General features: G+C 38.6%; 5 protein-coding genes and 2 long non-coding RNA genes across 14 annotated transcripts; 3 read left to right on the top strand and 4 right to left on the bottom strand.

Moving 5' to 3' along the window:
* Window positions 1–3,785: 3,785 nt before the first annotated feature.
* Window positions 3,786–4,676, bottom strand: LOC131693038 (superoxide dismutase [Mn], mitochondrial-like). The gene is made up of 3 exons (XM_058980510.1): window positions 4,565–4,676; window positions 4,037–4,509; window positions 3,786–3,978 (listed from the first exon to the last, which is right to left on the bottom strand). Exons 1-3 carry the CDS (start codon window positions 4,600–4,602, stop codon window positions 3,827–3,829), a joined length of 663 nt encoding a protein of 220 aa, XP_058836493.1. The 5' UTR covers window positions 4,603–4,676; the 3' UTR covers window positions 3,786–3,826.
* A 296-nt stretch (window positions 4,677–4,972) lies between these two features.
* Window positions 4,973–7,218, bottom strand: LOC131692848 (zinc finger protein 664-like). 3 transcript variants are annotated; one of them, XM_058980168.1, is made up of 4 exons: window positions 6,857–7,218; window positions 5,836–6,804; window positions 5,732–5,768; window positions 4,973–5,379 (listed from the first exon to the last, which is right to left on the bottom strand). In XM_058980168.1, the coding sequence occupies exons 2-4, from the start codon at window positions 6,791–6,793 to the stop codon at window positions 4,995–4,997; spliced, it is 1,380 nt and encodes a 459-aa protein (XP_058836151.1). In that variant the 5' UTR covers window positions 6,794–6,804; window positions 6,857–7,218; the 3' UTR covers window positions 4,973–4,994. The 3 variants fall into 3 exon arrangements, with proteins under 3 accessions (XP_058836151.1, XP_058836152.1, XP_058836154.1); XM_058980169.1 differs by having other exon boundaries at window positions 5,836–6,839; window positions 6,908–7,218; XM_058980171.1 differs by lacking the exon at window positions 6,857–7,218 and having other exon boundaries at window positions 5,836–6,843.
* A 1,381-nt stretch (window positions 7,219–8,599) lies between these two features.
* On the top strand, window positions 8,600–10,341 carry LOC131692919 (uncharacterized). 4 transcript variants are annotated; one of them, XR_009306109.1, is made up of 6 exons: window positions 8,600–8,776; window positions 8,844–8,976; window positions 9,053–9,232; window positions 9,298–9,657; window positions 9,717–10,012; window positions 10,094–10,341. It is a non-coding gene; the product is annotated as an uncharacterized LOC131692919 (long non-coding RNA). The 4 variants fall into 4 exon arrangements; XR_009306107.1 differs by having other exon boundaries at window positions 8,844–9,232; XR_009306108.1 differs by having other exon boundaries at window positions 8,844–9,236.
* A 150-nt stretch (window positions 10,342–10,491) lies between these two features.
* LOC131692920 (uncharacterized) lies at window positions 10,492–11,765 on the bottom strand. Its single transcript, XR_009306111.1, has 2 exons — window positions 11,561–11,765; window positions 10,492–11,497 (listed from the first exon to the last, which is right to left on the bottom strand). It is a non-coding gene; the product is annotated as an uncharacterized LOC131692920 (long non-coding RNA).
* Window positions 11,766–14,600: 2,835 nt separating this feature from the next.
* On the top strand, window positions 14,601–15,781 carry LOC131687451 (superoxide dismutase [Mn], mitochondrial-like). Of its 2 annotated transcripts, none has more exons than XM_058971539.1 (5): window positions 14,601–14,642; window positions 14,701–14,755; window positions 14,936–15,038; window positions 15,098–15,473; window positions 15,529–15,781. In XM_058971539.1, the coding sequence occupies exons 2-5, from the start codon at window positions 14,718–14,720 to the stop codon at window positions 15,669–15,671; spliced, it is 660 nt and encodes a 219-aa protein (XP_058827522.1). In that variant the 5' UTR covers window positions 14,601–14,642; window positions 14,701–14,717; the 3' UTR covers window positions 15,672–15,781. The 2 variants fall into 2 exon arrangements, with proteins under 2 accessions (XP_058827522.1, XP_058827521.1); XM_058971538.1 differs by having other exon boundaries at window positions 14,603–14,646.
* A 656-nt stretch (window positions 15,782–16,437) lies between these two features.
* LOC131687450 (protein Son-like) lies at window positions 16,438–18,050 on the bottom strand. Of its 2 annotated transcripts, none has more exons than XM_058971536.1 (2): window positions 17,913–18,050; window positions 16,438–17,852 (listed from the first exon to the last, which is right to left on the bottom strand). In XM_058971536.1, exon 2 carries the CDS (start codon window positions 17,727–17,729, stop codon window positions 16,812–16,814), a length of 918 nt encoding a protein of 305 aa, XP_058827519.1. In that variant the 5' UTR covers window positions 17,730–17,852; window positions 17,913–18,050; the 3' UTR covers window positions 16,438–16,811. The 2 variants fall into 2 exon arrangements, with proteins under 2 accessions (XP_058827519.1, XP_058827520.1); XM_058971537.1 differs by having other exon boundaries at window positions 16,438–17,865; window positions 17,913–18,046.
* Window positions 18,051–18,715: 665 nt separating this feature from the next.
* LOC131687181 (E3 SUMO-protein ligase ZBED1-like) lies at window positions 18,716–20,886 on the top strand. The gene is made up of 4 exons (XM_058971234.1): window positions 18,716–19,259; window positions 19,372–19,947; window positions 19,998–20,510; window positions 20,563–20,886. Exons 1-4 carry the CDS (start codon window positions 19,023–19,025, stop codon window positions 20,884–20,886), a joined length of 1,650 nt encoding a protein of 549 aa, XP_058827217.1. The 5' UTR covers window positions 18,716–19,022.
* The last annotated feature ends 1,358 nt before the right edge of the window (window positions 20,887–22,244 follow it).

Below are 22,244 nucleotides of genomic sequence, written 5' to 3'. Positions count from 1 at the left end.
AGGAAAACGTTCAACGCTTGCTATTGATAACTTGTTTGCTATGTAAAACTTGTTTAAAAAGTTCAAAAACTACTTTTAATGCGAATCAACATTAATGCTAAAACCTATAAATATGGGTGTCACAGTTTTTCTTAAAGCCAGACGTGTGTAAGCCACAGAGCAGAACACACGTACGTGTGCTGCTCAACGAGAAGCTGCATTTTGACCACCAACCAAATCATAGCTACTGCCTTATCGCTGCCAACCAAGAACAGTCGTCGCCCTGCGTGAAATTCATTGCTCTCAGAAGTGGACAGAGTTACTAATTCGCAAGCTGCTCTTCCAGTGCCTGGTCCGTGAGATTGCACAGAATTTCAAAACCTACTCTTCCGGAGCTCAGCCGTAATGGCCCTTTAAGAAGCCAGTGAGGCCTGCCTGGTTAGTTTGTTGGAAAATACCAATCTGTGCGCTATCCATGCCAAGCGAATAATCATCATGCCGAGCGGGAAACGGCGAAATAATATTCACAACAAACGGTCCTTATTAGGACCACAAAATCGTTCTCAGAAGAATTACAATTGAAATTTCCATTTCGTGCTTTGGAAAATAACTTCCCTCTTATCGGGTTAGTTATTTTCTATAATAATATCCGAAAAATGTGCGATAAAACCAATAAACTGACCAATTGGACGGAAGCAATAAAATACCTACAACAATTTGAGTCAGAAAAGTGATATTAACGGAAAAATGCTTCGATCGTTTCTAAGTGTTTGGCAGCTGAAGTTGCCGATTTGTTTTTCAACGTCAATTATTTGCGCTGTGCTGTACGGAACAGATTTTTGCGCGATTTGTTGGGAAATAATTAAAACAATTGTGTAGTAGATTCCGTAGATTTTACCGTAAATTTTGATAGAAATGATTTTGTAAAAGCATTAATTAGCCGTGCTTGGAATGGTGGTTTTTGCAAATCTTTCTAGAACATTAGTGAATGTGGAATGATGAAAATATTTTCATTTGTCGCACAAAGGGATGGACTACCATCTGCACTAAGAAGTTTATAAAAGAGATCGCATTCCGATATACAATGCTCATTCGATGTGAGCTGCGAAAGGGGAATGTTCGTGTATGTACGCAGCAGATGCGAATTCGGGCAAGGTTCGAATCGATGGCAAGGATTCTCGTCTGGTATCACCAAACATAGTTATCTACAAACCGTTCTTTTTAGGATGAAAACATAATGGAGAAAGAATTGAATTAGAAAGTTCCATTTAATAAGTTTGCGCCTGTCAATTCTTGTGTACATTTACCAGTGATTCATATAAGCAAATGTTTATCAAATTAATCTACAAACCCGAAAGTTTTTGCAAGTCCTAGAAAATCAGTGAATGTGGCAATCTCATTCGACATGAAATTTCCAGTAAACATTCATTCAAAAAGTGCATTGGCTCAAATTATTCATGAATGTCATATGATATGCCCAAGTTTAGTCCTACGTCAACACCGCGGTTACGTCCCGGACATTACCCACTCCTAGTTTTTCGTTTCAGCAAACCAAAATCTATACGGACTAGCACATACGAACAGTTAGGCTTTGTAGGTTCTCATCTTGACAGAGTCTAGATGGGCGGATGAACGTCTGCCAGGGTGTGGGCTGAGAAATGACAATAACAATGATACTGTACGAGGTGGCGCTGGGCCTGTGGCCTTCGACTGACATGGTCCATTCTCATTGATTCGGAAGTCTTCTTGGCTGGTTGGTAGATATGGGCTACTACTTGCAAGTTGATCAATTCGCTTGGGTGGGGGATATGTGGATCCTACTAGTTCTCGACTCTTTTGATCGTGAGTATGAGGCTAGTTCAGGAAAGGAGTGCAGGACTGGCACCTAAGAGATAGTTAATTATTCAGGGCTTGTTCTTATGATTTTTAAAACTCGACCAAGCACACCGGCTCTCAGAAATGATAAGCAACCCTTTCGGGTCGGTGTGGTCTATTCGAGTCGAACCAGGCGGACATTCGGTTCGAGCAAACTTTATGGGGAATAGTGGATATTATCGAAACCAATAATCCTCATTGGTATTTCAGTTGAAATCTGTTGACCAAAACCAATAACTCGCATTAGTATTTCACGTAGAATGTATGCGATAGATACAATGAATGTAATCGTCAGCATATCAGGAATCTTTATGTGGTCTGTGCTTATGAATTATGTGTAAAGCTGTATGGAAAATAATTATGTATGTTTTCACATGAATTTTACATGATTCCTGCGTTCAGTGTACACTTCCGTTCTACGCATAATTGTCCCATGTTACTTTTTGATCATTTTAACTTTTTTTCATCAAACAGTCCATTTTGAAATATATTTTCAGAAAACACATTCAAATCAGACAGTTTGTTCGAAGACTCCGTGAAAAAATACCAAATCTGCAGTGTGTGCAGTGCTTTATGATCACACCTATAGTCGCGCAACCGGCTTCCTATAAGCGTTTTGGCGGCTCAGAGGCTGTCCTTCCATGTTGCTCAGGGATACGTTGCTCCTATATACATCTATATATACATGCATACATGGACCATGCCAGTCGAAGACCACAGGTACAATTCCGTCTCGTACGGTTCCTGAAAATAGATGTGTGTTAGTGCTACTTACAGATTTCATTTCAATGGTAGTAAGTACACTGACTACCATTGAAATGAAATCTGTAAGTAGCACTAACACACATCTATTTTCAGGAATTGTACGAGACGGTACTGTGGCTATGGCCTTTGACTGGCATGGTCCATTCTCATTTTTTCTCATTCCCTCTCGTAAATCTCGCTTGTCGTTACTAGAAAAACTATAGAAAGAGAACTGCGGAGACTACATTTTGAATCGATTGGATACTTGGGTTTAGCTGTCAAAAAGCGAATCCAATCGAACATTGCCTATACTTATAACATTGGACGTGTTGCCATACAATGCCGGGGCATACCTTGTCAAAAATGCATGCTCCACAGTTCTCTTTCTAGAGTTTTTCTAGTCGTTACTCATCTCTTCCGGCATTTCGACGGCGTCGGTCGACCGTCTCATAGATCTCTTTCAATAAATCCTCAATTTCCATCGGAACTCGTATATGAGACGCTCAAGGAGTTCTACTGGCTCGAATATCAACTATCTCAAGCGAACAAGACATTATATATCATTTTATACACATTTCCTAATCCTATAATCAACTAAGGCTGTCTTCCGATTCTAATGGAGAGTGATGTTACCATCAAGAATAATCAGAAAACTTTGGCCCTCTTCGACATCAGTTTAGCTTAAACAAGCCGTTACGCGGGTGGCGGTGTGAAAACTGCCGAATAGGGGTTAAGAACAGCTTGAACCAACATCTGATGTTACTCCAAATGTATATGATATCCAAGACTAATTTGGATAGTTCCATCGAGTCTAGTTTGCATACCTTACATAACTACTCACTATCTCAATTCACCCACAAGTATTTTTAACAATGTTATAGTAGAGAAACTCGAAGGCAGTTAATGAATAATAAAATATAAATAAACTATTCTTGTTCTACATGTATACATTTTTCCGTTTCAAAATCTTCGATTGATCATTGCCATTGGCTCAGGCTCCTTTGCGCGTCAGGTATTCAATTACAATCGAAATGTGCACAACGTGAAACAACGCACCCATTTCCTTTACTGAGCACAAGGGCAGGAAGAAGAAGGAACTTGAACTCAACTCGAAATAAAGGCGTAACAATATTATGTGGGTGGACACCTCTGATCGAGAAATGTATTAATTTATTGAAGTAGTGAATTCAACTAAAATTACCAGATCAAACGAAAAAAGTACTTCCCACTAAATTGCACAACGTTCTTTTTCGTACCGCTTGGATGCCACTTTCCAGTCGATGATCTCCCACAAAGCGTCAAAGTACATAGCTCGATCATTTCTGTATTGAATATAGTAGGCATGCTCCCAAACATCGATTCCCAACACCGGTATCAAACCTTAAGAGACAAAACAGTCAAGATTACGTCTAATGAATATAATATCCATAACTCATACCAGTTGTAGCTTCCAGCGAATCCTGATTTACACATGCAACAATCTTGAGTGATTTCGTCGGTTTATGCCAACCAAGCCAAGCCCATCCCGACCCTTGAATTTGGAGCGCTGTTTCTTTCATTATACTTTTGAAGTCTTCCGCGCTGTAGAAATTACTTTTCAATGCAGCTGCCAACGCCTTCGAAGGGATTGTGCAATGTGGAGTCAGGTTTTCCCAAAAGAGCGAATGGTTTATGTGACCACCGCCGTTGAATCTGATAGTCTTCCCCAGTTGTACAACTTTGGATATATCAGTGCTAGCAAGAGCATCCGTCAGTTCATCTTCGGCGCTATTCAAAGCCTTAACGTAGCCAGCATGGTGCTTTTGGTGGTGAAGTTCCATAACCTCACGGCTTAAAGTAGGTTCGAGAGCTGCGTAATCATACGGAAGTTCTGGAAGCGTGTGGTTGTCTCGCAGCTGGCAATGAACCGATCTACATGTTTGACATTTATTTATTAAGTTTTTTGTGAAGAAAGGTTTTAAATTACCTAGAAAATTTTACTGATTTAGCAAATAACCTCAGCATGGTAGATAATTGAGAACACACAATGGTCCCTTAAATGACGTTTGGAAACATAGGCTACTGTGGTCTTGTTCTTATATCACAGCAAAATATATATCGACTAAACAAGGGGTTTCGTGGTGTACAAAACCATTCAATTATGCGTATGTGTGTGCTCGAAGTGGATGTAGAATGCAGAAAAATGCATATTTATAGCAGACAGGTACAAAGCTATTTGTTTTTGTTAGTTTGTCTGAGCAGACAAAATATGAAGAACTTATTAGTGATACATTCCTATGAAAACGTACAATGATGCTCATGAATGCTAAACTATATCTAGTTTTATTTCCATTATATAAAAAATGTAAAAAATAAATATAAAAAAAGATAATCGTTTGCAATCCATGCCTACAACGCTACAGCTTCTCGTCTATCTCTTCCTGTTGCTTTTGTTCACGCTGTTGCTTTTCCTGTTCGAATCGCCGATTCAGCACCGATACAATAGTGAATGGCTGTCCGTTTGAACCATCGAAATACAGCTTGTTCAGAGCACACATCGCATCGTTTTCACCCTGTTCCCCCGATTGGAAGTGAACCTTGTAGTGGTTTCGCAGATCGGACAACAGTCGAAAAGCCGCTTCACAACGATCACATTTATACGGTTTGTCACCGACGTGGTTCCTGCTATGCTTTGCCAGATCGTTGCTCTGCGAAAATGCTCGGTCACAGTATGCACACTTGAAAGGTTTTTCTCCGGTGTGCGTAAGCTTATGACGTTTCAAAGTATTGGAAGTTGTGAATCTGAAATAGCGCAATCATTAGAAACATAATAATGGAAAGATGATTATGCCGATTTCGTTTTTGGATCCGAGTCAGTAAGTTTGCCCCAAAGTTTAAAAAAATAAAATGACTGCCGAGCAATCATACCTTGACCAGGTTCCAAAAACGAAACCAGGATTCTTAAGACTGCGGGTTGAAGTTAACCGAAACCGTTCTAATTTGGACAGCGGCATTTTCTGATGAATTGGCACGACCCTGTGGTGTAGAACAATTATTTTAAAACAGTCATTCTTTTGGTACCTCAAGCAATCTATGCAACCACTATTACTGTTCATTCACCCGTAACAAGAACTACTACGATTTCAAAACTTACTTTTGTGGGCATATATCACAAACATAGGGCCGTTCTCCTGGAAGATTTAAGAAGGTAGAGTTATCATTTCGTTTTTCACGCAAATTTTATTTATGAACACAAACCTGAATGATTTTTAACGTGCGTTTTCAGTGAGAAATTTTTCGTAAACCGGGCGCCACAAATATCACAGGAAAAGTTTCTTTCCTTGGTATGAGTCAGCATATGTTGTTTTACAGCACTTACTGTGAAGAATCGCGAAGGACACTGCTCACAACCATAAAGCCTCAGTGCCGTGTGTCGTCGACAGTGCACATCGAACGCAGTTTTGTTATGGAAGCCTTTATCACAATGTTCACACTTGAATGGAGCAACACTTGCATGGGCTCGTGTATGGTTTCTTGCTCCGCAGATGCTTTTGAATCTCTTCTTACATACATGACAGGAGTATTTTTTGCCAGTTGAGTGATAAAGCTTGTGATCTTCCAGTTTCAGTGGACTAAAAAAGACTTCTTCACATTCATCACAGTCAACTACTTGATTAGCATGTCTTGTTTTCATATGATCCCGTAACTGAGCTGTTGTCTTGAACACTCTCGGACACAAATCGCAAGCCTTCCCGGTGCTATCGGCTAGTTTTTTATCCATTGCTTTTTGTGTTTGACACTCTTTATTGTCCTTATCTATATCATGTCCCGAAAAATCTTTCCTTTCATCTGAACTAATCTGTAATTCCTCCTTGTCCATAATGACTGCTTCGTCTTGCAACTCCTGTTGAACAATAATCATTTCCCATAGTTTGCGATCGGTTTCGGTACAAGTTTCATGTAGCTCGTACGCCAGCACCACTTTCTGTTTACAGGTAAGACAGACGATTTTGGGCATTCCAAGCAATTCTTTTGCTATCAATTCCTGGTTATCTCCATTCGAGAAAACTGATGTACAGACGGTTCTTAGCATGCTGTATAGATTTGGCTGATTTTCGCTCGGTGAAGTGTAGATGTCTTCCACCTCCAAGTCCGTAGTGTCTTCCATACAAATGCGACACAGCAGTGTGGCATCGGTTTGTAAACGGAATTCCATTTTGTAATAAACTATTCAGTACAGTTTAATATTCTGGAATTAACATCTAAAAAAATAATTTACCTTGTATTTCAGACCTAACAACTTTCAAAATATATCGAATATTTTCTCTACCAGTAAAAATCAGAATTATCACTAATTCATTTATTTATTTAATTGTAAAACAATATTTCTCGAGTACTTTTTCAAATGGACGTAAGTAACAATGAGAGATTCTCTTTGAGGTCTTTCTCTTCTGTTCATTACTCGGCCATTTCAACATTTACTACTCTACTCTTTGCATAATATTGTAGTAAAAACCGTCGGCTTTCGATATGTACTGGAAAATTAGTACAAAGTGTTGTAATGACGTCGTAATAAACGAAAGAGAAAGTAAACAAAGAGAGGCTCTCAATGTTACTTACGTCCATTTGAAAAAGTACTCGAGATTTTGTGAAAAAAATTAATACTATGGGTCACATCGGGATATCACATTGACAGATGAATATCAACAAAACATTTGTGCATGCCAAGGTTGCCATGGTTGCCATTTATACAGATGCCCCCCCCACCTATTTTAAATTTCGGACAGTTTTCGTTCCGTTCACTGAAAAAATTCGCTATATTGAATCTATTGATTTCACACATGATTTTTTACAATTTGTAACAGCACATAAAAATCATCTGTCGCACCTAAATATAATGTGAAAAAACTATTGAGATTCATCTGGCGTACATTACAATTATAAAAGTTTGCCAAATAGAAATTTGTTTCATAGCAGATTTCACATCAAACGTGTGGAATACATAAAATATAAATTTGGATTTTTAGCAGTGTTCAATTTCGAAAAGTTTAGTTTCAAAATTTAAAACTGGTATACGTTGCCGTATGAAGCACACTGATAAAATAAAGCACCCATTAATGCGTAGAAAACTACGCATTTTCAATAAAAGTAGAATAACCCATTAAATGGGTAAAGAGTTTGTACTTATAAATGAGTACAAACCTTGCATGCCATCCTGGATAAGTTTTACCCATTATTTTTCGCAGAACTGTTATAACAAAATGCGTAAAAAATACCCATTCATGAAAATCGTGCCCGAATGAAAAATACTGTCATTTCACATTATTGTCTCCTTATAAAAGTATAGGAATCTAGATAGAGATCCCGAGATCCTATTCCAAAACTCCTTAACCAAATAAAACCGCCAACTGGATATATTTTTGATGGCTGGATCTTTTGGCTGCTCTAAAAATGCCGAACTGCTCTAAAAATGCCGAAAAGTTCCGTTTTCGCCACGGACTCCGATGCAGGCCAATAATTTGCAGGTTCCGTTACGATCCTTAATTTGCAAGCGAACTCGCTTAAAATAATTCTTAAGGATTTTTCACATTGACATTACCTCATCGAGTAGTTGTGAAATGAATAAAAAGTACTCATTGTTAGAAACAAAAAATACCCATTTTTTGACAGCTCGAATAACTTCCGAAAATGGGCAATTTGAATACATAAAATGGATAAAGTTTTTTTTTACCGTGTATATTTTTCAATATTAAGGGCCTTGGTACTCAAGCAAGAGTAAGGAGTTGAAGAAAGAAAGTTTAGAAATGCGTGGAATATGGTTATATGAGCAAGCTTGGAGTTTCCCGACGACTTAACCAACGACACGACTAGACACTGGCATTCCAAAACTGCATCGCAAATCCGACTACCCCTCAGTGACTCGGTAACTGGATGTGTCAAATTTGATATTTGGTTAAAAAATGCACGAATCTCGCAGCACTGAAGAATCTGTTATTTTTTCTAATAACCGGTGCGTAGATACCGTTGCAACACCTGGTTACGCCGCGCAAAATACAAACAAAACAAACCGACCGATTAAAATTGTTATTCAAAAAAAAATGTTATTACTTGATTTCGTCCGTTTTTAAATTCACCTGGGACCTAGTGCAATTTTGCGGTTGTTTCTGCTGCCACACAAGGCCAACGGGTATGTTTTTGGGTAAATATCGATTTTACTGTCCCTTCGCGGTATGAGAAATAAAACAGCTAACTAATAGATTTTTTAGAGAAGTAGCACACAGCGAACAGCTATATTCAGAAACGAGTCTTCCTGTTGTATCGCTCAAACTTACGAACCTGAACCACAGCTTTATCTCACCGATGGAATTATTTACGAGTTTGACAAAAGCATTTCGGATGGTCAAGAAGAATGAATGAAAGACTTAATATAGGACCTAATATACTGTAACCGTTTCCTGTTGAAAAATTTTTACAGATCTCCGGATAAACGAAAGCACTTACGTTTTACATATGTACATGAAATTGTTGGCGCGGTCCTGGGAACACGATACACTAATAGAGTGATACAAGTGAAAAGGATCAAAACCGATCAGCGGATGCATTGCTCAGAACTATACGATGGATAAGATGGACCCAAAAGATTTCGAATTTACAAGTAGGTAACTCATTTTCTCCTAGAAAAATTGGGACGTAGGTATTAAATTTCATCATTCTTTCTAGTGTCGTATCAAGTTATCTGTAAGCCGTAAGGAGCAGAGGTCGAATTGGTACCGGAAACGATTTGTTGTTGAAGAGTTAATATCTAAAAAAATGACCATCACATCACAAGTGTGTGTCGATTAATCCACTAGGGCTGTGCCATTAAATGTTGACAAAAACAAATAGAACATAGAGACACTCGATCCATCATTGTAATTGCAATTTTATTGAATTCGTTATTCAATCGTTTGACTCACAGATTGCCGGATAAGAAATAACGTATAAGTTTGAAAAGAATCCACTTGGGACTGTGATCAGTCCCTGGCATAACAAATGATCGTTAGTCGGCCACTTCATGACGCAGTTATCGAATGATTCTGTGTAAGTAAACTCCATTGAATGTTTTGTATTGTTTCTAATAGTTTTAATTTTACTTCCAGTTACTGCTATTCATCTAATTTTCAGTGTCGGAATAAATGGCTGATGTCAAGTAACGAAATTCCCTATAGAACAACAGAAAATACTTTTCCACCAACGTCGACTCGGTTGAAATCCAAGTTCAACGAACTCCATTTGGAACTATAGTGAACTGCAAGTAGATGTCGATTACTGCACAGAATGTAGACTCAAGAAAGTTCAGGACTATTTCAGCAACACTTTTATCCCATCAGATCTGGACAGAGTGAAATCAACTTAACTTTAATATCAGCTTTATAATTTCCGCTGAACATAATATGTACGAACTGTAAAATTGTATTCTTTCTAGTAGCAGTAATGCATCCACCGAGCGAATATAACATGAAATCTTTATATGCAGGAATGGTTCAACGCTGCAGGATTCATTCAAAACATGAGCGTATGGCAAAAAAGTTGCTGTTTTGTATCAAGAAGTTTTGCGCCGGCTGTAGGTCGCCAGGAACCGTCCGCAACTACCAAGTATTACTTTAACTATACGGAGCCGACGACAATTACAAAAAAAAGTTTGTATATGGGAAGCTTGCCATTGGCTTACTTCGTTCTGTTCTCAGTTTTTGACAAACTCATCCTAAACCAATGATGTAGCAGCAATTGTTTCTCAGTAGAGCACAAGATAAAATTATTGTCAATACTAGATATTTGGCTTGTATTAACCCTTTTAGGGCCGATTTCTTCACCCTCGCTTAGCGCTTAGGCCAGGTTTAAACGTACTGGTGAAACTGGTTTGAAAGTTAAGCGAGGGTGAATAAATCGGCCCTTAGAGAGGTCTGAAAAATGGTATCGCATCCAATATAAGGTATGGCTTAACAAGTCATTTGATCTTTGTATTTTTGTGATAGGGAATCATCCTACTGGCTTTTCCTTCAAAGAACGCCATTTACCATTCTGGAAATGATGAGCAGGGAGTCTCGCATAGATTTTTAATCTCGCCGCATAATTATGATCGAGATCTGGTTGTGAAGATGAAAAACGACTATTAGTTTTACTAAGATACATACTGAGGTTGCATGTAACATTACTGTTCAAATAAATAACATGAATGCGCAACCGTGCATCACTTTTATTTACTTTGTTGTACTCAAAAAAGCATACGATCAAAATAGTTCCGGATGAAGGACTTGTACTGGCCTTCAGAAGTAATTTCACTGTACCGAAACGGCCGGCGATGACACCTTACATTTGAAGCTTGTCCACATGATGTACTTAGTCAACGCGCATCGAGTAACCAAGTTTATTCGACAAACCACCAATCCCGTATGATCAAATATAATGTAGCCGATGGTATGCTGTTCGTAGTCTACATAGAATCAAGCCAAAATATGAATAAAGATTATTTCATGTCTTAGACAAAGCCTGATTATTCTTCGTGTCAAGTGCTACCTGGATCGCTTGATGTAATAGACAAACTGGTTTGGGATTGCAATGTTCCAATTTCTTTTACCATAATCGATTTCGTGTCGGACAGTTCACAGTAGCGCAACATAAGCATACTTCTGTCGTTGCCTTCGGCCTAAATCGCACAAATATTTGGTCCTATGATGTAACTTCCGTTACCACTCAAACGGTTCCTAACATTAAGGGCAGTTTATCGCCTTCCTGAATAGAAGATACGATCAAATCGTCGGTAATCTACCGTAACAGAAGCTGGATAGCATGGGTTTTGCATGGCGGATTTCTTCGCGGACTCTGATCACTCCGAAAGATGGTTAACGATGATGCTTTTGAAAAATAGCCCTTTTGGCATCTGCGGAAAAGAGGGGATTTGATATAAATTGGGTTTGCAGGTTAAATCTACAAATTTTCCTACCCAGAATAATAAAAATCTATCGCTGAAACGGGATATTTTAATTTGTTCATATTATAACCCATTGCCGACTATGTTTATTTTCCTAGAGCGCAGTGTTGCTTGAGAAATTTATTTTGTTTCGCTTCCGAGGGGCAACTCAATGTAGTGGTAACTGGCGGTAAATGACTCCAACACTTTTTCTTCGGGATATTTCATGAAGTATCTAGTCGTGTCGTTGACTTAACCCTTTGTTTTTGGCAAGGGTCAGGATGATTTGGCATTTTTATCCAATGCGAATCACCTGAGTCTGCGGCATGCCCGGACAAGAATGATGTAACTTAGCACTTTATGCTGTCGGAATCGAATCATATGACACTATCCCATGCTTTTCTAAACTTTCTTCACACCCTTGCTATCCTTTGAGTACTATGGCTCTTAATATTGAAAATAAAAATCTTCAAGTCCTTGCTAACAGAATACAGATGTCCAAAACACAATACAGATTTAAGCCAAATTTACACCTATCCGATCCGTGTCAGTGTAGATTCAGTTCCGTGCACGGACACCAATATTCGTTCACACAAATCAAATGCGAGCATTCACACTTGTCCGGCACGGCACCGTTCCGGACAAGTGTGAATGCTCGCATTTGAATTGTATGAAAGAATATTGACGTCCGTGCACGGTACTGAACCGTCACTGAATCGGATCGGAAAGGTGTAAATTTGGCTTTATACCGCCGTTCCAAGCATATCTGTCCCATGTCGCCATTTATCATCGCCAAATGTCATAAAATAAACTACACAGAAAAAATATTGATAAAAGTAATGCTGATTTCGGTTTTAGAATCGAGTTGCTTTAGGTTTGCTCTAATGTTTACAGTTTCCAGCAATGTTACAGTTTCCATACAAAAGTGACAGCTCCGAGCGAACCTAGAGCTACTCTGATTTAAAACGTAAAACGTAATCAGCATACGAGTGTTCCACTTGCAGTAATAAACAACCAACACCTACTTTTAGGTTGAAAGTAAAACTTATAAATCAATCACGAATAGTAATCAAAATAAAAGTTTTTCTTTCAATTTAATGAAGAATAGTAATCAAAATAAAAGTTTTATTTTCAAACTAAGAGTATGTGTTGGTTGTTTTTTTTTTTTGCTAATAGCGAAAAACTCTTATTTTTACCGTCATTTTTTTCCTGTGTGTGAAAACATTAAAAAATGTAGAGTTTGTTCAGAAAATTTGAAAAAAAAAAACATCGTCATTTTGTCCCATCGCGAAAGTTTGACGCATATGATTCCCGTGAAATAAAGTCAACCAAACATACGTTGAAGGAACGATTTCTAGGGAGTTAGCCTGCAAAGTATGGATCGTACCGGAACCTGCGAATTATTGGCTCGTGACGGAATCCGTGGCGGAAACGGAACATTTCGGTAATGCTTCGAAAACAACGGCAGTTTAAACTACTGAGGAAGATCTAGAAGAAAAAACAATTCTCTCCAGTGACAGGTTTTATTTAGTTTTGTGGTTTTTAAGACAGGATCCCTATTGAGATTTCTTTATGTTTATGAGTGGAATAATGAAAAATGAATGTTCCACGTTTTTCAAATGCAGAAATAATTCAATTTTCAGTATTTTTCATTTGGGGACGATTTTCATGAATTAGTATTTTTACGCATTTTGTTGTAACTGTTCTGCGAAATTTAATAGGAAATTCGTACCCAGGTTGACGTACATGGTCTGTACTCATTATTGGGTACAAACTCTTTACCCATCAAGTGGGTTATTCTACTTTATTTTAAATGGGCAGTTTTCTACTCATTAATGGGTACTTTATTTTATCAATGTGGTGCAAGTTCTGCCTTCGTTTCCTAAACAAACCTCACACACAAGGTCAAAAAACTCTACAACTAGAAGGAACCACACGTAATTCTCACTTGATCAATTTTCCTTTTTGATAGAATTGAAAACATTTTCATAATTAATCATACAAATAATACATATGTTTAATGGTATAAGGTTTGGTCACACTGTTGGATGGATTAAATAGTTTTTCCTGTATGTAGATTGTAGATTTTCAAATCAATAAAATCTTCTTAGAAATTACTAAAAATTTCATTTATAAACTGTTAATCGGCCAGAAGATGAGCAATAACAAGTAATCGGTGAAGGGATGTCCATGTGATCGGTGAATGGTTATTCATTATTTATATTGATCGGCGAATGGCCCTCTAAAGTAGTTGAGCGTTTCGGCTATTTTTTACTTTCCACGATTTTTTTGTAAATTTGCGTATTTTCCTTAGTAGTGTTTTAAATACTCTATAGTTTAAAACGGACATCTATTAGATTTAACTATAATCTTATTTTTTAGTAAACGTTGAAAGTGAAAATGGCTGCTAATTGATCGGTAGATGGTCCTTGCACGGTATCTTAATGAGGTATTAATAATCAATTAATACCAGGTTTTGGTATGATACCAGAAAACAGTATAATCGGGATATTGACCAATCATTTTCTCCTGGTTGGGTACTGGCTGAATCCAGAAGGAAGAGCTGGTCATCGAACGATGGGTGGAACGCCGTGGTTCGAGAACTGTATGAAGCCGACGCTGCAGAAACTGCCAACCGTGTACAGGGTTGGAGCGTTTGTAGGATCAGGATGAGCAAATTGCCGGAATATTTTATTCATTAATCGTCGGGGACAGCATTGATCTCCGCTGTGGTTGGCTGTATCTATAGATATTATATATAAATTCCACGCGCTTTGTGCGACCCTTCGTGATGGCGCAAAGGTTTTCCCCACAGCTAGCGCACTTGGGGCCAGCCTCTTCAATTTGTAGATAACTGTCGATGTTTCGCCTCATTTGTTGCATCGGGTATTGCTGTATGATGATCTGTATGATCTTATGAAAATCTGTATTTGCGCTTAAAATTCTGTATAATACAGATAAATCTGTATAAATGGCAGCTCTGGTTGCGCGCAACTTTTCAGCCTTTTCAGAGCTGACAGCATTCTTACATACAACTCCCAGCATATAATAGAGCATAAACATGACATTTTAGAACTGTTTCACGGGCAGACAGCAGGTTCGCTGATAGGCATTAGTAGGTATTTTGGCTGATCAATACCGAAATTTAATATTCTAATTCAATCTACCTTCAGTTTCACAACTTGAAAAAATGTTGGCGATTCGCGGCGCTCTCTTGGGAACTGCAAGGTAAGCAATTAATTACAATTAAAACAAATCAATATGTTATCATCTTTGAATCTAGCACTGCTAATCTATAGCCGATTGTTATGTAAAACTGTCACCTATAAATCTTATGAAGCAATTATTTGAAATTGGCAAGCCATAGATTGTTTTACCTGCATTATATTTGTATGAATTGTTTTTCAGGAACGTTCCAGCAGTTTTGGCATGCCGCAGCAAACATACCCTTCCCGATCTCCCCTATGATTTCGGGGCCTTGGAACCGGTTATATGTCGCGAAATTATGGAGGTTACTTCCATCCCGGCAAACTAAGAGAAATTTGTCTCATTTTATTCATTTCATTCTAGCTTCATCACCAAAAGCATCACAATGCATATGTCACAAATTTAAATGCCGCCGAGGAGCAACTTAAGGAGGCAGTAGCAAAGAATAATGCTTCGAAGATCATCCAGTTGGGAGGTGCAATTAAATTTAATGGTGGCGGTCATATCAATCACTCGATTTTCTGGAAGAACCTGTCACCGGACCGATCGGACCCATCAGCCGAGTTGAAAAAAGCCCTTGAGCGAGATTTGGGGGGATTGGATAACTTCAAGAAGGAGATGAAGGCTGCCGCAGTAGCTGTTCAGGGATCCGGTTGGGCCTGGCTCGGTTACAACAAGAAGACTAGAACTTTACAGATTGCTGCTTGTCCGAATCAAGATCCGCTGGAGGCAACTACTGGTATGAACAATACCAACACTAGAAAAACGTCTTGAAATGTAATGTTTCGTTTCAGGTTTGGTTCCCCTGCTAGGAATAGACGTATGGGAACATGCCTACTATCTCCAATATAAGAATCTTCGCCCAAACTACGTCGATGCCATTTGGGATGTCGTCAACTGGAAGGACATTTCAGAGCGTCTAGCGAAGGCACAGTAGTTTAGGAATTACTCGAATGTAGTACTATGAAGTTGCTTTTGGAAAATGTGCTCTGTACTAAGGATATGATCCAAAATAGAGTTATTGGCATTTGTTTTGACATTAGACAACGCATGTTTCCATTTTTACTCTAATTCCAAAACAGCCCCAAGAAATCGAGAATGCATGTGTTCTAAGATTCGCAACATTGGGCGTCAATTTCTTCACAAATGCAGAACTTTTAAACCAGATTTAACGCACGTTAAAGCAGGTTTAAATGTTATACGTGCATAAAGAAATCGGGCATAATAGGGAGAACGGGTGCGTCAGATGATTCGAAAACAGACTGATGCAGACGTGCGTTTGAATTTTGATGCTCCCCTCGTGGAATGTCCCATGTAGCTCTCATGCTTCATAATATCCGATTCTATATGTTGCGATATTTAATCCCGGAGTTGGATGATGTAACACATGTTTCTGAATACTACGCAGTACGTAGGACATGACACAAGAATGATTTCGGATCTTTGACGCCGTTTGCATCGCTCAAGCTTAGCTTTAGTATAGCATTTTGAACACGATTGATATTCGTGTGATGTCATTCGCCTGTTTAACTATAATCATGATATGACTTAAAGAGCTTTTACTATTCGCATAGTCACGTCATCTAGTGACTAGAAGAAAATTTGTTTGCCTAATGGTCAAACTCGATTCCGTTATTCTTAATATCCGCCAAAAATAACAGCAAGATATGTTAGGGTAGTTTCGGATTACTTATTCTTAGACATTTGCTGCCCAAACCTGAATTAAATATATTTAAAATTATCGGTTTAATATTATAATTTGCTCACGTTCCCATTTTCAGGAAAAAAGCGATACGCGTAACCTATTAACACTGTACGTTCACCAAATATTTGCGCAACTTGTGTGAAACTAAGAAACTTTTCGTAAGGATGCATGACCTGGCTTACATTAGACGTCGAAAAAGGTACCGAGACAATCAGAATAAATAGGCTGAATTTGTACATTCCTCACTTAATCCAGATTAGACAGCACTTTTATGGATGTTTTGAACAATATGAATATGCAGTATGGATATTTTGGAATAATTTGCATTTTGGCAAATGCAGGACACTTCCCGGGCTGTCTGGTCACATTAACCTAAGGTAAAAGGCCCAACTGCTGGAGACACTTCTTGGCTGCTTCAGATTGCGCAGATTTCTTGATGTGGCTTCCCGTTTCTGCCTCATACTCGATTCCGTTGACGATAACCTTGAACACGTAGTTTTTTGCGTGAATGGGACCCTCATCGACAACGGCACGATAGATTGGTAGATCTATTCGCTGCTTACTGCAGTACTCGGCCAAAATTGAAATCGGATGTTTACCCTCGGTAACGAGAGTGGTTGCTGCGGATTTCTTTTTAACAGTGCCAACAATTTTAAGATTTTGCTTCTGTTTCTTTTCTATGGAAACATCCAAACCGCGTTTGTTCACCTTGATGTAGGGTAAGTGTGGTTCCAACGAGCCGTTCTTCTGCTTGCCAAGACCCTCTCCAGGCATCCAGCCCATTTTCTGTAGTAGATTCATTCCCTTTTCACCCGTATAGGGAGTGGTTTTGCGATGAAAATCTCGTTTGACCCAGTGATTATCGTAATTGGATTTCTTCGAAGTTGGTTCTTGATCATTGCTAGATGTAGAGTTCGAAATACCGGAATACAATGAGATGGTATATGAAGCGAGGAGTGGGTTGTAGGACGGTTGGATGCTTGACGAACTTGTGGAATAACTCGAATTGTTGGTGTAATTGGATTGAGTTGCTGAACGAAGGGAGCCTGTGGTTGATACAGCTCCCGTGTACCCATCGTACTTTTGTGTTGATGTGCCATAGCTATACGATTGCTGTGATGTCGATCCGGCGGAAAACATCTTCGAATAACTTGTATTGTTGGTGCTATATGCTGCGGCGCTATTCTGTGAATCATAACTTGTGGATGTTCCCAAATTCGCTGGATACTTCTGTGTCGATGGTGTGTTATACATATATCCTTGCTGCGAGGTATAATCAACGGGATACATCTCGCAAATTTTACTAGTTTACTTTTTTAAGTTGCAGAAAACCTTTTCTAAAGCTATCAGCACAAAATTTCTCACGTCTTAATGTTTATTTTTGTAATTTGTAATTTTATTGAGCACGATAACCTGTTAGTACAGACTGAATCAGGTCAAGGAAGTTTATAGTTATTTTTGTATTGTTATTACCTGATTTCACTTGAAAATCGATAATGATGCAAAATTTCTTGCCCCTCAACGCTGTTGGGTATATTTGTATTGTTAATAACAGATTTTCACATGAAAATCGATATAAAAATAATGATGCAAAATAAGCAATAAAAGTGACGTATACACGCTCATTTAAAATAACTCAAATAGTATGGGGCGATACTGTATCGATACCATGAATATCGATACTTTAAAGCAAAAGTATCGAAATTAAAAATCGATATTCGTCAAGTCGATTTTTATTCGTATCGATACTGAAGTTTCGATATTCTAGTGATATTCTATCGCGGCAAAGCCAGCTGAGAAATGAGCCAGAACTACGGTTGACTTCTGGCGGAATTCCGGCTTCAACGAAACAAACGATTCCGACTCTGAATCTGTTGTATTAATTCGAGACGGAACTCTCACAGAATTCAACTGAAATGCCGGTTATTTTTACTGGGATATACCTACGTCTGTAGTGAGTATCATCACTTTAGTGTGTAATATTTGACGCGACAGCAGGGATGCCAGCTACTTTTGTGTTTAACTGCAGAGAAATTTTGAAAAATCTGTAAATATTCTTAAATGTCGGCAAAATATCTAAATGGAGAAAATCGTATCTTAATAAATTTTATATGATATTTTATTCCAATATTCACCAAATTTTCAAAATCTGCAGAGTATTTAAGGATCTGGAATACATCTGCAGTCTGAAAAAAAAGCTGCAGCTTGATTGAAAAATCTGCAGTTGTGCAGACAAATCTGCAGGTCTGGTATCCCTGCGTAACAGCAGTTGCAGCGAAATGAAAAAAATGAAAACGGTTTAGTTAGAGTGAGTGGCGGCGTTCTAGTGAGTTACAATTGGAGTGAAATTTTGTTAAATTTTCATGTCCCGTTTGATTGTTTCATGGGCAACATTATACGGCAACATGGGCAGTGCAACCATCCCAGAAGCGTTCGACCATTTTCACAACAAATGCGCGCGCAATGAGAAGTGAAGAAATTTGAATTCAAAACTTGAAAGCAATAGCGCGCCTAAGTTCGTAAGCAGCAAGAAAAAAATTGGATCTGGAAAAGTTACACAAAAATCAAACGAAAGCACAGACCATGGCTCCTCGTAGCGACGTTTGGAAGCATTTTATAAAAAATCTTTCGACAAATTATTCTCAATGTAAGCACTGCGGAAGCATGGTGAAAACATCAGGGAATACCCAGAATTTGTGGAAACATTTGGACAGGCATCATCCACTTATCAGTGTTACTCTGCAAAAACTTCCACCTAAAACTACACCTAAAAATGCAGCAGCCGATGTGGAGGAGAATTCAGCTTTAGGCGACGAGAAGGTAATTGTATTATATTTATTTTGTTGGTTTGCACGCTATGGCCGTTGCTACAGTTTAAATATGGAAGCATTCAAAATGATTGAATATTAATTTATAGTTTTAACTATTTCAGACTGGTATCGTAGAGCTACCCAACAGCAAACCTTCGCAAGTGGCGCGCGCGATTACCATCAGTGAATCGTTTACTAGAGTATCTTCATTTGGAGGTAAATCCCGTTTCAATTGCTTCTATTTTTCTCTAGTCAATTTTAAAATAATCATTCAAGCAAACGGTTCTTCAACTATACAACTGCACGAAGCGTTGATGTATATGGTGGCCAAGGATAACCTCCCACTGCGGACGGTCGAACGAAGTGGATTTCTACGGTTCTGTAAATCAGCAGTTCCATTGTATAAGTTACCAAGCCGTCGAACTCTAACTAGAATGCTCAACAACAAATTCGAAGTTCAAAAAGATGCTGTAAGGGAACATCTAAGCGCAGTAGACAATTACAGTTTAACTGCCGATGTCTGGACGGACTCATGCAATAATGTTAGCTTTCTTGGCATGACAGTGCATTATTTGAACGGGAACGTCATGCAGTCAATTGCACTTGTTGCTCGGCCACTAGAAGGATCACACACAAAAGAGCATCTTGCTGCAGAAATCCATTCGTTGTGTACAGAATGGTGGATTGATGTTTTGAAGGTATTACCAGAGCTTTTTTTATTTTCTAAATTCAATTGTTCTTTTTTCAGATAAGCGTGTTTGTAACTGATGGAGGTGCAAATATTGTTGCAGCAGCAAAAGCCGTTGTTGGAGAAAAACGACATTTTGTCTGTGTCGATCACACTCTCAGTCGAATGACTACAGTGGCAATTGAGAATTCTCCACTTTTCGACGAGCTGCTCAAAAGGATTCGCGGCATAGTGACGTACTTCAAACGCTCAGTGAATGCAGCAGATGCGCTCCGATCAATCCAGAGGAAAAATGGCAAATCCGAAGGCGAGATACTGAAATTGAAAAAAGATGAACCCACCAGATGGGGAAGTAACTTTCAAATGTTGGAAAGATTTATCCTGCTTGCCGAGGATGTAGGTGTAGTGCTTTTACGTCACGATAATGTTCGCATGCTCTCAGGATCCGAGCTTTCTTCAGTCAAGGAAGGATGTGATCTTCTCCATCCAATAGCACATGCCATAACAGAGCTCGAGGCGGAGAAAACTTCTATCGCAGGAAAAGTAATCCCGATACTAAACATGATGAGAAAGGTGAATACATTTACTTGAACAGAACATAAAGTTATTTTAGTTTTATTTGTAGGTAATAGACTGTAAGAACCCGACCACGGACGCAGCTATTCAACTAAAAAAGAACATCGTGGCTCAGTTCGATAAAAGATTTGAGTTCATCGAATTAGTCGATAATCTTGCAATAGCAACGTTATTAGATCCGCGCTTCAAGGCTATGTATTTCAAGCCGCTGTCTCATTCGAGGGTACTGAAAGTTGTATCCGACAAAGTAGATACTTTTTCGAAAAATTCGGAACGGCCAGCAGCTGTGGTTCCGCAGAATGGTACATCACACAACAGTCAGAACGTTTTATGGGATCTTCACGAAAAACTAGTAATTCTAATAACGATTTAATTGTAACGTATGTAGATCAATTTTGTTGTTTTCAGGTGATACAATCAACTGCCTCATTAGAGCCAGATAGGCCTGGTGGAATCTCTGGTGAACTGAGAAATTTTTTACATCAACCGGTTGTATCTAGATTGTCAGATCCACTAGCAATATGGGATACCATTAGAAGTGAATATTCTAACCTGTATCCAATAGCTAGGGATTACCTTTCACGGATGGTTACCTCGGTGCCTTCTGAACGCTTATTCTCAAGGACAGGGGCTACCTACGAAAATCGATATAGGATGAACGCTACGCGAATGGCACAATTGGCTTTCCTCGGGTCACTTGATGACGAATACTGGAACAATAAATGAACGATTCTTTGACAATCTCGTTAGATTTACGGTTTGACATTAGAAGAAATGGAATATACTTGAAATGCAGCGTAGTAACATGAGTCGTACATTATCTTTGTGATTTTGCTTCACAAAAAACAATATCGATACCTTTAGTATCGATATTTTAAGTTCGATTCTCATGGCATATCGATACATTATTTTTTTTAATATCGATACGTCAATATCGATACTTTGTGGGATAATGCCCAATACTACTCAAAAGTCCTTGGGTGAAACTTTAGTTACTATATTCATAGTTAGGCGGAGACACCGAGCGGAGCCAATTGAACGTCACATAACATTGAGTTCTTGTCGATCGGTCTCACGAACACTAATGCAGTTTCCTGGTTGAAAACTGTACCCCATGAAATTTCAGAAATCGACCTCGTATTTTGATGCCGAACATTTTTAAAATGCATGAAACGTCGAGATTTTATGGTACCTTTTTATAAAAAATCAACGTTTTAGGAATTTTGCTGTTCATATATAAAGAAAGGTTATGCAATCACTGAAAAATCGACTTCTTAACCGAGGCCCAGAGGCCCGAGTCTCATATACCATTCTATTCAGTTTGTCGAGATTGGAAAATGTCTGTGTGCGTATGTATGTATGTGTGTACGTATGTATGTGTCATTTAAACTCACACAGTTTTCTCAGAGATGGCTGAACCGATTTGCACAAACTTAGTTTCAAAGGAAAGCTACAACGCGCCTACATTGAATTTTTAGTTGATCCGACTTCCGGTTCCGGAGTTACGGATTGATGAGTGCGGTCACACAGCAAATTCCCATATAAACTGGTACCACCAAATGCAAATGATGTAATACATATTACCCGTTACCCGTGCAACATTACATAGATTTACGGGGCTAGATCACTAATGATCAATCTAAGTAGCTTTGACCACATTGGCCACCTATGACGGCTCATGAACTCGTCAAATTACTAAGCTAATATCACACCTATTCCCCAGCGAATTCT

Source organism: Topomyia yanbarensis, chromosome 3, assembly GCF_030247195.1.
Source record: "Topomyia yanbarensis strain Yona2022 chromosome 3, ASM3024719v1, whole genome shotgun sequence".
Classification (NCBI taxonomy): Eukaryota; Metazoa; Arthropoda; class Insecta; order Diptera; family Culicidae; genus Topomyia; species Topomyia yanbarensis.
Note: the sequence above shows the minus strand (reverse complement) of the source record. Positions and strands in the feature narration are given on the sequence as shown.

What these genes read in the sequence shown, in the direction of transcription:
- LOC131693038 (XM_058980510.1), bottom strand. Translation starts at nt 4,602, where the DNA reads ATGCTGAGGTTATTTGCTAAATCAGTAAAATTTTCTAG. An exon ending in AAATCAGTAAAATTTTCTAG is followed by an intron (nt 4,510 to 4,564) that starts GTAATTTAAAAC and finishes TCAAACATGTAG; the next exon opens with ATCGGTTCATTGCCAGCTGC. An exon ending in TTCGCTGGAAGCTACAACTG is followed by an intron (nt 3,979 to 4,036) that starts GTATGAGTTATG and finishes TTGTCTCTTAAG; the next exon opens with GTTTGATACCGGTGTTGGGA.
- LOC131692848 (XM_058980168.1), bottom strand. Translation starts at nt 6,793, where the DNA reads ATGGAATTCCGTTTACAAACCGATGCCACACTGCTGTGTCGCATTTGT. An exon ending in GCACGTTAAAAATCATTCAG is followed by an intron (nt 5,769 to 5,835) that starts GTTTGTGTTCAT and finishes TAAATCTTCCAG; the next exon opens with GAGAACGGCCCTATGTTTGT. An exon ending in TGTGATATATGCCCACAAAA is followed by an intron (nt 5,380 to 5,731) that starts GTAAGTTTTGAA and finishes GCGCTATTTCAG; the next exon opens with ATTCACAACTTCCAATACTT.
- LOC131687451 (XM_058971539.1), top strand. Translation starts at nt 14,718, where the DNA reads ATGTTGGCGATTCGCGGCGCTCTCTTGGGAACTGCAAG. An exon ending in GCTCTCTTGGGAACTGCAAG is followed by an intron (nt 14,756 to 14,935) that starts GTAAGCAATTAA and finishes ATTGTTTTTCAG; the next exon opens with GAACGTTCCAGCAGTTTTGG. An exon ending in TCCGCTGGAGGCAACTACTG is followed by an intron (nt 15,474 to 15,528) that starts GTATGAACAATA and finishes GTTTCGTTTCAG; the next exon opens with GTTTGGTTCCCCTGCTAGGA.
- LOC131687450 (XM_058971536.1), bottom strand. Translation starts at nt 17,729, where the DNA reads ATGTATCCCGTTGATTATACCTCGCAGCAAGGATATATGTATAACACA.
- LOC131687181 (XM_058971234.1), top strand. Translation starts at nt 19,023, where the DNA reads ATGGCTCCTCGTAGCGACGTTTGGAAGCATTTTATAAAAAATCTTTCG. An exon ending in CAGCTTTAGGCGACGAGAAG is followed by an intron (nt 19,260 to 19,371) that starts GTAATTGTATTA and finishes TAACTATTTCAG; the next exon opens with ACTGGTATCGTAGAGCTACC. An exon ending in TACTAAACATGATGAGAAAG is followed by an intron (nt 20,511 to 20,562) that starts GTGAATACATTT and finishes TTTTATTTGTAG; the next exon opens with GTAATAGACTGTAAGAACCC.